This window comes from Sander lucioperca, chromosome 6 (genome assembly GCF_008315115.2).
Source record: "Sander lucioperca isolate FBNREF2018 chromosome 6, SLUC_FBN_1.2, whole genome shotgun sequence".
Lineage (NCBI taxonomy): Eukaryota > Metazoa > Chordata > Actinopteri > Perciformes > Percidae > Sander > Sander lucioperca.
In genome coordinates, this window is record NC_050178.1 from 37,171,037 (window position 1) to 37,183,513 (window position 12,477).

General features: G+C 39.2%; 1 protein-coding gene and 1 long non-coding RNA gene across 2 annotated transcripts in view; one reads left to right on the forward strand and one right to left on the reverse strand.

Moving 5' to 3' along the window:
* LOC118495233 overlaps positions 1 to 3,581 on the forward strand; it is an 11,300-nt gene extending 7,719 nt beyond the window's left edge. Inside the window, exon 3 of the long non-coding RNA XR_004897551.1 lies at positions 3,570 to 3,581. This is a non-coding gene — a long non-coding RNA (uncharacterized LOC118495233). The remainder of the gene's footprint in view (positions 1 to 3,569) is intronic.
* The window catches only part of LOC116036192 (butyrophilin subfamily 2 member A2-like), a 125,458-nt gene extending 118,564 nt beyond the window's left edge, over positions 1 to 6,894 (reverse strand). Inside the window, exon 1 of the mRNA XM_036001912.1 lies at positions 6,786 to 6,894. Within this exon, the coding sequence (XP_035857805.1) occupies positions 6,786 to 6,858 (73 nt within the window). The 5' untranslated portion in view covers positions 6,859 to 6,894. The remainder of the gene's footprint in view (positions 1 to 6,785) is intronic.
* Positions 6,895 to 12,477: the final 5,583 nt, after the last annotated feature.

Genomic DNA, 12,477 nt, shown 5'->3' on the forward strand with positions numbered 1-12,477 from the left:
TGCACGGTCTTTTGCTGTATGTTTTGTTGGTAAATGTGAGATGTTCGAGTCACACACACGTCTCGTCTTCATATCAGAAACTAGGAAATGAATTTGACCCGTTCTCACTCCCGCTTGGTCAGTGGCTGCACGTGGGATGCTGGGATTGTGTTAGTAATGAAAATGCGATAGGGGGCCCCGGCTGTCAATCAGTGTCTTCCAGTGATGCGGGCCCCTGATTGGACCAGGCCCGTAAGCAACCGTGTACCCTGCTTACCGATAGTTACGAGTCTGAATCACTCAATTCTCATTGGCTACCCGCCAATGGGCAGGTAGATTGACAGTTTCACCCGCCAATCAGAAAAGTTACCCGAATTTGGCGGGTGGGCGGGTGCCAATTTCATGCCCTGTATATGTGTGTGTATATATATATATATATATGTGTATATATATATGTATATATGTGTGTGTATATATATGTATATATGTGTGTGTGTATATATATGTATATATGTGTGTGTGTATATATATATATGTATATCTCTAAAACTCTGCCGTCAATCAACCGTGGTTGTTGGAGTGCATGTCGGAGAGTGGCGAGGGCATGCGCTTCACACCATGAGCGGACACGCGTGCCACCAGACGGAAGGAGAGATAAAGAAAAGGAGACTGCAGCGGTCCAGAGGATAATTAAGTTTGGGATTTGGTGTGTGTGTCCAAAGCAGCTCCAATGTTCACTCTTTTTTCTGAGGACGCCGTCTCTTGCTCTTTTCAATAATCAATTTCCTGAAATTTGGGTTTTGAATACGTGTGGTCCTCTATGTTTCCGTCTTCAAACTTGCCGGGGCCGGGAATGACGATACCCATTAGCAGCAGCTGTGAGTCGAAAATGCGAAAAGCAGAGCAGTATGTCCTGTATGTCCCTTACCGGCTAACGTATTTCAAGATAGCGCATGAATATGGAGCGGCTACCCCAGTTCATGCAAGCGCAAATGTAAAATTTCAAGCCAATAGGAATACTTGGAATTGATGGTGGAGTTCAATATTCATAAAAAAGGACAAGTTTGTGAACGGGCTACACAGATTTTGATAATGAACAACTACAAACGTTACACACTGGACCTTTAAGGTGTCCGTGGGTGTCTTGATAGGCTTATTATTATTATTATTATTATTATTATTACCACTGCATATGTATAATGTATATGTACAATGTATAAGTTATTCAGGTGAATCTTTTAGTGGTGGTATAGACTGGTGCAGGTACCTCAGGCTACATTTACACTACTACCTTTTGGTTTAAAAACAAATATCTTTTTGCTACGTTTACGCCTCATGTTTACATTCCTCGTTTCCGAGCCCCTAAAATGGAGACATTTGGAAACTCTACTGCCCCCGTTTGGTTTGAAAACTCCGGGGTTGCTTTGTAGTCTGGACGGGCACAAACGGAGACCTTTGGAATTTCGTTGTCAGACGTGTTAAAATGGACGGAGATTAGTTCTGCTACTGGAGCTGAAACTCTTGTGTGGATGGAGATTGTGTTTGTCTCACAATGCTGCTTAAAAATGAAAACATAGTAGTGTTGATGTAGCCTCAGACACTAAAAATGACTGATATCCACCAGGAGGTGGCGCTATAATCAAGGTGATGGTGTTTTGGCCAGTAACTGAATATAGGTGAATCTCATGTTACAGGCAACACATATTTCCACCTATAAAATTTTGCAAATAACTAACACATATTAACACAATTTAACACAATTTAAATATTAAAATATCACAAGGAAGAATCTCACCACTGATATACACAGAGGTCTCAGCATGAATCTGATGTTTGAGTTCCTCCTGTGTGGCTACACAGCGATAGGTGCCAGTCTTGGTCACAGTAGTTTGGAGGGTGATGTAGAAGCTGCCTTCTCTTTCTGAGTCCTGTGTTACTTTAGCATGAAGGTTGTTTCCATCACTGTCCTGCAGCTCTACTTTAGGTTTTGGATTGCCATGAACTTCACACTGCAGCAGCGCTGAGTTTGCTGTTGCAGTAAGTATTGTAACAGATGGTTTTAAAGCTGCACCTGTGAACATGAAACAGATAATTATAAAAATGACATAAGACAATCACAGCATTCAAATGTAAGACTGGGATGTGTTGTTCATCCCGTCCCTGCTTTAAAATGTTTATAATAGTGTGAGAGCAAAACACAGGGAGAAACAGAAAAGCACAATTTAAGCCTTAATTACACATTTCAACGTTGTTGCAGACTTAACTTCTTCCAGTATGAGTCAGATTCTGGTTCTGCAATGTTTTTTATGTTCTACAACAATATAAAAAGTTGTTATAATAAAGTGAGGCCAATGCACAATAAATACCAAAATAAACCCTTTAAATCATTAACATTTACACAAACTTAAGAGATTTGACATATGAATGTCTCCACTTTTAACCTGTTATGGAATGGCTGAAATTCCATGCTTTTTTGAAGTCCAACACATAGAAGAATGATCTCAGTTTCATGGTTTTTCATGCTGAATGACTTATTTACAAGAAACATCTGAGCACATCTCCGGTAAGCAGATGATCTAAAAGTAGGGATGCACCGAATCCAGATTTTTGGGGTTCGGCCGAATACCGAATCCACTGGTTAAGATTCTGCCAAATTTGAAACCGAATACCGAATCCTAGTCCCATCCTCAGTCCATTAACACAGTAAACCCATTAATGAAGTAAAAAACGTCCACAGCCTCTAAAATAGTTAAATGTAACAACTTAATGTTGAATTTGCACACGCTTTTCACATCACAGCAAAGCACATCGCTATCGCCAGATGAGTGACAATTTTGTTTGGTAAATTTTCGCTAACCAGTGTATGATGAAGGTGTTGTGAAAATGGTAACTGGTAGTGTGATTAAAACTCACTATTTACATTATTTACAGTACTTGATTTACAACTGATGTGAAAAGGTACACAACCTTATTTGTTTAACAGTAATTTAGTTTTACTGCGAACCGTCACAGGAAGTGCTTTTATTTTGAAGTAGCCTACACGGAAGTTGCCTATTGTGCACTCTTGCTATCTTACTGAGATGAACGTGAGACGCTAGATGCAAAACATGTCTGTCAAGCTTAAAGGGGTGATAGAAACCGAGTTTACCTTGTCATAGTTGAATAACGACAGTTCGGTGGGTAAAATAGGCATACATAGAACCTCAAAGTCCCATTGACACCTCTTTCCTCTGCAAATCTCACAATGTCAAACTGCTGCTGAAAACTGGCGAATCTCAACAAAGCCAGTAGTTGACGTCAACTCTGTGGCTGTACCTTATTAGGCTCTAGTCTCTACCTTTGTCACGCCCCAAAATGTACACCACTGATCTAAGATCAGCTAGTCTTCTTAATCTAGGTCGCGCAGATCTCAGAAATTTTATACATTGTTCGTCTGCTATTTCATTACTAAATTCACTTCTGAGACTTTTTTATGCGAGAAATCAACTATGTAGAGATCAAATATGGGCCGTTTTAAGAAATTTGATGGCTAATTGCAAATTTGGTATGACTGTGTCGGACTTGAGAAGCTCCACAATCTGCCGTGACAGCCGGCGGCTGCCTGCCGGGTTTGCTGCCTTCACGGTCGGCCTCTCCACCTTCACAGACCCGCTGTGAGCTGGAGCTCTGTCAGGATCTCACACACGAGCTTAGCTGCAAGCTGCGCTGTGTACTTTAGAAAGAAGAAAGTTTGGAAGTTTTTCAAGGATATTGAAAATGAACAACGGTCGTAAATGCAGTGCTCCAGGCTCCAGCGTGCAGCTCATCTGAATATTCATGAGCATACCTCATATGGCAGAAAACCTCTCGTTCATTGTAAACCAATTCACAGTGTTCCTTTGGGGAGCATAGAACAGCACCCAGGCCATTTTCACCCCAACCAATGTTACATACCCTATTAGGAGACCTTAAGGAACAGTGTGAAATACCCTATATAATCATTCTATCATCCCTTTAAGTTGTTCACCTTCTTGTGTGTACAACTGCAACATATTGAACAGTAAATGTTCACAGTAAAAGACAAGCGTTTTTGGTCATTATTCGAAGCCATTCCACTACAGAAGGCATGTTGGGTGGGTGAAATTAGAAAGCTAACGTTAGCTAACGAGTAGCAGCCAAGTAGGGTTCAGTTTGATGGAAAAAAGATTTTAAGGTTCGGCAGAAACCGAACCCCGTCAAAAAGCCCAATATTCGGCCGAATCCGAACCCGAATCCTGGATTCGGTGCATCCCTTCTTTTAAGTAAAGTCCAAAACATAGAAGAATGATCTCAGTTTCATTGTTGTTAATGCTGAATGGCTTATTTACAAGAAATGTCTGAGCACATCTCTGGTAAGCAGATGATCTAAAGTGATGCTTTGTAGAGAAACTCAGTTTTACAGATCTGTCGATTAAATGAACTAATCAATTAGTCAACAAAATCATATGAGTGTTAGATAGCGAGTGACATCATTAAAACCATAGTGTGGATCAACAGAAGTACATTTCCAGGATGAGGCCTGACATCTGGCACGTTGCTCACACGCCAGATGTCAGGCTTTGGCCATTGCCTTCCGCCCTCTCTGTGTTTGGCCGTCGCCTTCCGCTCTTTCAGGGAATGATTGTAAAGATTTATAAAGAATATGTTTACGGCATTTCCTCTCTAACTGGGACGTTTTTGGACCGATTGGTGGGATTGCTGTGGACGAAGTACACACGGAGATACACTGGTAAGAGATAATGAGGTTTAACCATGTATCAGTTAATTTAAATAGCTCATGTTACTGTATTGTGTCAACAGTTAACTTCATTTAATATTGTATGTGGCATTTTCTTTTGCAGGGTGCAAATTTTCCACCAATACAAATTCCTTCCAGAAATTATTTTGCAGAGCCACATCTGATCTGTCTTTTAAAACACCATCTAAAAGGCAAATCAAAACGTATGTTAGAGTGCTTGTGTGATATTATCACACTAAAACTGATTCATACATAGACCTGACTGGTTTTGGGTTAGGGTTAGGTCGAAGTGTGCTTGAAACAAATTAGGTTGTGTATAGACTGCTAGAATTTCAGAAATCTTCAGCTGTTTAACAAAAGTACTCACCAACAACAACAATAAGCTTAATGTTGAATATTTGAGGTGGCTGAAGACGAGGAAAATAACAGGTGTATTCTCCACTGTCAGATATCTTTGTATTTCTGATGATTATGGAGGCGTTGCCGTGATTCAGTTCCTCTTGAAGATGAGAGACTCGACCTTTGAACTCTTCACTCTGACCACCTAGACCGTTGTTGTAATGAATGCCTGCGTCATACAGGAACACATGCTTCAGACCATCATCTTTCTGAGCAACTTTCTTCCAGTCAAACAGTTTAAACTCAATGTTCTCCTTGGTGCTGAGAGAACAGGGTAACACTACATCACTGCCTTCTTCCACTTTGATGACTGCTGCCCCTGAAAGATAAAATCATGTATTTATCACTATGTCACATGTGACCAGCATTATTCCACAAGTTTTGAAAAGAGTTTAGTTAGTCATTTATCCTCCTCCACAATTATTTTTAATTCATGTAGTCAATCTGTAGAACTATATATTTAAAATTGGATTTTATTATGTATTTTGCACAATAAAACGATCAGCCGATTAATAATTAGTTGAGTGACAGAACTATTTTGATCGTCTCAGTCAAAACAGGACTTGTAACAGAGTATTTTCCCAGTGTGGTATTAGTACTTTTACTAAAGGATCTGAACACTGGTATGTTGTATGGATCAGCTGATTCTGACTTTATGTCTGTGACATCCTCCTGATGTAAAACATTTCCTCATTTAGAGTTGTGATCAAGAGTTTTGAGGAAGTGGAATAACATGAAAAAACTTTCACAACTTTGAATACACAACTTTCCTGTAGAAATTAACCTAAATAACAGTGGTGGAATGTAACTAAGTACATTTACTTAAGTTGAAATGATTAGACCATTAAACACACAACTGTTGTGATGATACTTACATACTTTAATTAAAGTAATATTTTAAATGCAGGACTTCTGCTTGTAGTATTTTACAGTGTGGTATTAGTACTTTTACGAAGTAAAGGATCTGAATACTTCTTCCACCACTGCTAAATAATAACAAAGAAATGCATGTTTAGCACTTAAAATGGTTTAATGTGTCACCCTGCAGCAGATTCTGGGTAAATGCTAGATCAGATCTGCTAGACGTGTCGACGTAGTTAGGTTTAGGCATGAGGAGTGGGGATTGGTCCTGTGAGGTCTAGCGGATACGATCTAGCATCTACCCAGATTCTGAGCTCAGGGGTTTCTAGTTTACTTACCCACCCAAAAACTTCAAAAAGCCTGAGGTCATGTGTGAGGAATATATACTATTTACTACAAGTAGTACAGCTGAAATGATCAACCAATTAATCAATTAGACCTAGTTGAGAGTGACAGAACTATTTTGATCGTTTCAGTCATTTTTCACTTAAAAAAGTAATGTTTCTTCTCAGATGTAAAGATTTGACTGCATTGAGTAGCCTATTTGAACTTTTGCTTTTAGTAGGCCTACCTTTTCTTTTACAGATTCTAAACTCGGGGGTTTCCAGTTTCGTCCCGCCCAAAAAATAACGTCATGCCAAAACATTAAAAAGCACCGAAGTCATCTGTGAGGAACGATCTGATAAATAACCTGTGCTGTGAAGGGTTAGGTGAAAATAACTTATTTGTCCCTCCACCTGCCTCTCAAAAGTCGAGCCCTAAACTTCTAAGTTAGTAGAATAATTCTTACCGTTTTCATCACAAAGTGTTTTTCCGGTCAAACACAGAAGACCCAAACACAGCAGATCCAGAAGAAGCTTCATAGTTGTCCATTGAATCGTTGGATCAGTTACTGTAACAAAGTCGGAGTTGGTTTTGATTTATACTTTCATTTTCATTTTCATCTCACCTGCTCTACAGGTGTCACACCCACAGCCTTCACAATAAAAGCGCCCAAAACACTGAAATCATTATTTATTGTCCCTGTCATTATTACAATATGCTATTAGTAGCAGGAGTATGATTTTAATCCCAAGCTTTATTATTGTCTTATGTGATATATGGTATTTATTTTCTCCATCTTCTACTTTGTTGTATCATCTCACTCACTGTGTTTCTGTCTCTGGAAGGACTTTGTTCATGTGGCTTGGAAAGTGGAAAACTTGCATACAGTTACACTAACTACTTTTTTTTAAACTGTCTAAAATAAACTGTTGCATCACAACAGTTTTCATGTCTTCTGAATATAAGCTGTGAGCAGGTTAAATAGAAAACTGATGTTACATGCCTTCAAAATATCAAATATGTCTAAATTAGATTGATTTGTGTCTGCAGACAAAGGTTTTCCTAATTAGTCTTATTATAATATCTACATCATGAAATAAATGATTAAAATGCTTTTACGATGAATCACTGAAACTAACTTCTCTTTAGTTAGAGCTAAATGAATCTGATATAACTTCTTAAACACAAAATAAATCTGATTGTTTGAGACCTGAACATGTAGCTTGAAGCTGAAGTTCTCAAACTGGGGTCCAGGGACACCAAAGGGTCCTTCGGGGGTGTTCAGGGGGTCTCCTCCTAAATAAAAGCGCAATCTCACTGCAATACATTTACACACGCACATGCACACGGACACGCGCACACACACACACACACACACACACACACACACACACACACCCTCTTTGTATGTGTACAACACCTGGTAGAAGAAAGCTGATCTGTTGCTACACGCCCACTACAATTCCTGTTTATCTGTAAGGTAAGAACCAGACGCGGGCAGGTTTAGCGATGACACTGATGCATACTGTGCCTGAGTCAAACTGAACCGTGCCCTGACCCACCTCTTTCAAGCACACCAGGGCGTGGTTTAGCATAGCGAGTGATCACACTAGTCGATCACACCAGACTTTGTGCAAGGCTACTGCACTGCAACTTAAGAAAGTGCGCAATACAACAAATTAAGAAAATACATGCAGAGCTGCTAAGTACAATACTAGTGTATACACCTATTTTCCACCACTGCCCATTAAGCATATGCAGTATTGCATATGTCACTGTCTTTTAAAGTTGTAAAATGAACTTTTAAAAGTCCTCTTATGCTTTTTTTTTTAATGATCCCAGATGATGATTTTTAATTACATTTATATCTGCACTTATGTCAAAATCTAGAGACTTTCAAACATCAAAATGTCATTTATTAAATGTATTCATGTGAAAATGACATATAAACGTATTTTCGTATTCTATTTTGCCTGGAAACGCTTCCAACACGCTTGTGTGTCGCATAGAAAATAGGCGTCGTCTTATTTCCAGCATGCACGCGTTTTCGGCGGCCCGAGCCGCACCTGAGACGTGCGTGTCACGCAGGCAGCATGCAAGATCTAAAGTGTTAACATGGGAGCCGAAATAAAACACGCAACTGACACACTGACGCCACGCAGGCAGTGTGCAGGAGGCCTAACAGCTCTGATGTAATGTCCTGCTTGGTGCTGAGGGAACAGGGTAAAATAACATGTCTTCGTCCACGATCAATGGTGGCCCTGAGAGATTAAATCATTAATGAATCAGTATGTTTACATGCAAAGTAATTAAGATTAGACAGACATAAGGAAGTTTTTTGTTATAACACAACGCATTGTCATCAACGCGTTCCTACAAAAACTTGTGCACAACAATTCACTGATATCCTACCAAATTAGGCGACCGCCGGCCGGTCACATGACAGTTAGGTTTAGCGTCAGAGGCCGTTGCTTGTTAAGTAAAGCCGACAAATGTTGGATGGAGCCGGCTAGTACCGCCAGCTGTCGGTCCTTTCAGGCAGTGCGGGATGACAGTTAAGTTTAGGATCTTATAAAATAATAAGAAACGTTATTGTTTTCTGGTCTTGTTTTGCACACTGTCCTCAGAAAGTCCTTCGCACTGGCCTGCAGATTACATATTTGCACATTTCAGATTTTTACATAGGCTATATTTCTATTTTTATCCAGAGTTTATAACCTTATTATCTTTTTTATCTAATTCTCACAGTTCAACCTGGTCTGGAGCATGTGATGAATAATTATTAACATTGAACTCTCTCTTTTTTCCCAAGTAATGCCAAACAGCTTGGTTGTTAATAGGCTTTTCTCTCTCTCTGCATATTGTGGATGCTGTGGACTTCCAATAATGTGATTGTATGCACTTGAGCTGGACTTGAACTAGAGTTGAGCTGAGTTAGAAGGGTTGCAGAGGGCTTCTCTCTACTACCGCAGTAAGTAACATTACTACTAGCACTTTCACTTCCTGGACAGAAATACATTGTTAAGGTGACAAAATGTCAATGTTTGTCTTGTTCCACTGCCCCTGAATGGTGAAACAAATAAATAAAGTGAACACCACTACTCTGAAAAGAAGCCAGATAGATATAGTAAACATCAGAAAAATCCATTGGCATTACAGCTCTTATTATTTATCAGACTGGATCAGGAAGAATAAACACAAACAGGTATTTCTACTTGGTTGGAACACTGAGCTTGGGAAAGAGAGAGGAGACGGAGAGGAGTAAAACACAGAACTTTCTCTGGTTAACATTTAAAGGTGGTGCTCGTATAGTCTAACAAATACATTTAAAAATTCACAACAAACCTCAGACCAGTAAGGTTACTGACAGCTGGCAGGGAGTTACATGGGGAGACGTAGCAGTAGCTCAACACATTTTAACTTCACGTAATTGTGTTTAGGAGGAAAATAACAGAATTATGATCACAAATTGGCCTGAAGTAGATCTTCATAATATTTGTCACAATAATCAATAAACAAACTACAATGAGCCTGATCCACAGGACAAGCCTCCACCTGCCGGAGTCAGCTGTAACACCTGAACACAACGGCTGTGACTGACAGTTTCTGAAAACTAGTTGGCAAGCTGACAGAGAAGATTAAATATATAACTGCTGGAAATCTCTAAGAGCCGTCATGCTACAAATGCAAACTACCAAAAACTGAAAAAAACAAAACAAAGGGAGAAACCAATTCCAGTAATACGCTGTCTTGACTTGCATGAAGAATTTTCCACTTTTATTTGATTAATAAAGTTGAATAACATCCACTTTAAACTCAGTTCAGCTAAAAACATTAGGAGCATGATGGAGGGTTAGTAGTTGAGCTCATTTCACAGGAACATGTTGGAGGCCACTGCTCTAAAAACTCAGGGAGAAGGCTCACTCAGAATCTACTACAATCTAATAATACATAGTATCTGTGCACTGATATAAAGCCTGGCCTGCCCCACACCGTCACATCAAACAACCTAACAGAAGAACCAGTTACACAGACTGACAGTTTTACTTTGAAAGGATAAACTGCAAACAGAAATAATCATGCTAAAAGGTGTATTATAGCTGAGAGTTGTTAAGAAGTTTGTACTTAATTATTAATACATTTTGCCTCCAAAACTATTCTAAGACGAAGTACATCTTCCACATAATAACATTGACATGTTTTAATTCACAGAGCTTCCTATCTAAAATGGTCCTCATATCATATTACTCTGCCACTCCCAAATTTAAATTTGTAGTGCTCCATATCTTCCTGTAATATAAAAGATTAATCCAGATGAGCTCAACAGACTAGTCATCTTCTATCTGTGGACATGTTGTTGTGCTGTTTGTATGCACAAAAAAACACAGTATTGGTTGTTATCAACTGGCATTGCTGACCATGGCTAACCTGGCTAGAGCTAATGAAAACAATGAAAACACGACTTGTAAATGGAACGCATTCAACTCAGGTGTGACGCCATTCCCAGCCAAAATCACAACTGGTAATACTGGTCAGTGGTGTCTCTCCATAACACAACAAGATCACACCTGTTACACAAGCAGCAATTAAGACTCAGTTCCTTTCTAACATTGTTTTCTAAAATAAGGTCCCATGGTGGTCCACCAGAAGGGAAGGGACTCTGCCTCTCTTTTATGACCTATCTGGGGTCGCTGTCTTATCGAGGGGAGTGCAGGGTTAGGTGGGGTTGGTGTAAAGCTCCCAGCATCATCATCATCATCATCATCATCATCATCATCATCATCATCATCATCACCACTAACCTTTAGTTTATTTAGTTCTCTGAGGTACAATTAAGGGCAAGCCCTCATTTTCAACGTAGCCGAGATTACACAAAATAAAATTTAGACTAAAATGACACTAAAATTTAGAACAAAATACACCAAGAGTGCAAAAAATTCCAAATACAGTGACAGGAATAGAAACAAGGTGAACTCAAATAAATAAAAAAGAATCAAGATAAAATCAAGTACATTTAAATTACTAAAACAAATTACACCCAGAAACAGTACCATTTAACACCATTGCTCTAAAACTACCATACCTGTTTATCCAGCGTCTTTTTATCAGCTGAGAAGCAAAAGAATGAACTCTGTTGCTCGTGTGAGTAACATTACATCCTGATACTGAACACACAGGTATGCACTGGGCTAACAGGTTCATGGGAATCTGTTTATGCATGTTTCTGTCACCTTATCAGATGTAATTAAAAATGTGGTTTGTTTCCGTGTCTCCTGCTCTTCTCTGGAAAGGTTATAGCCTACTGCAGTAATTGTTCTCTAGTCTCTCTAGTCTAGCTATTTTTTTTAGTTGGTCTATTTAGTTATTGTAATTTAACCCTACATGAGACCTATTTGTTTATTTAACCTGTGCACGGTTAAAATGTTGCTCATTTCAAAGGTTAGCTATGTAACCATGTTCCTATGGTGACAATTTTACTGCATGTTACTCAATAAGAGTGTCTGTATCCTTTTATTTTGCTGATGGGCCATTGTTTGTCCGATGATGCTGCATATAAAGTCAGCTGATGAGTTCCTCTATTTCCTACTCCATATCATTCATTTCCCTTAGTGTTTCTTTTATTTCCATGCAGTTCTTTTGAATAACAACTTTCAAGGAGAGAACAGTTCGGTAGTACAGACGGGTCTCGGCTGTATCGCTTCCTTAAAACATTAAAGCAACACTAGAGAACTTTTTGTAACTTAAAATAATGTTTCCAAAATCGTTTCAGTGGTTCATCAACTCGTAACAGGGTGAACAGCACTTCTACATTCGCTTTGCAGCTCTCTACCTGCTATAACCGCACTATGCAAGTTTGCCAGATCGGGTAGCAGATCTGTAGTTCCAACGAGACATAGTGGGACAATTCAGATCTGACGTTCACGCCCACCTCTGCTGTGATTGGCCAGCTGTGCAGAGGTGTATCATTTGAACTTCTCTCTCATTTGTTACTCAACTTTTTATGACACTTTTCACGTGAACAACCTAGTTCGGTGCAACATTATTCCTATATTTATTATTCTCCTCCCTATGACAGAAAGGCTGAAGGCTTTTCTGTTTGATGCTGCCTTTAAATAAAAAAAAATCGAACCATTTCAAATGTCTTAAACTGCACTGTA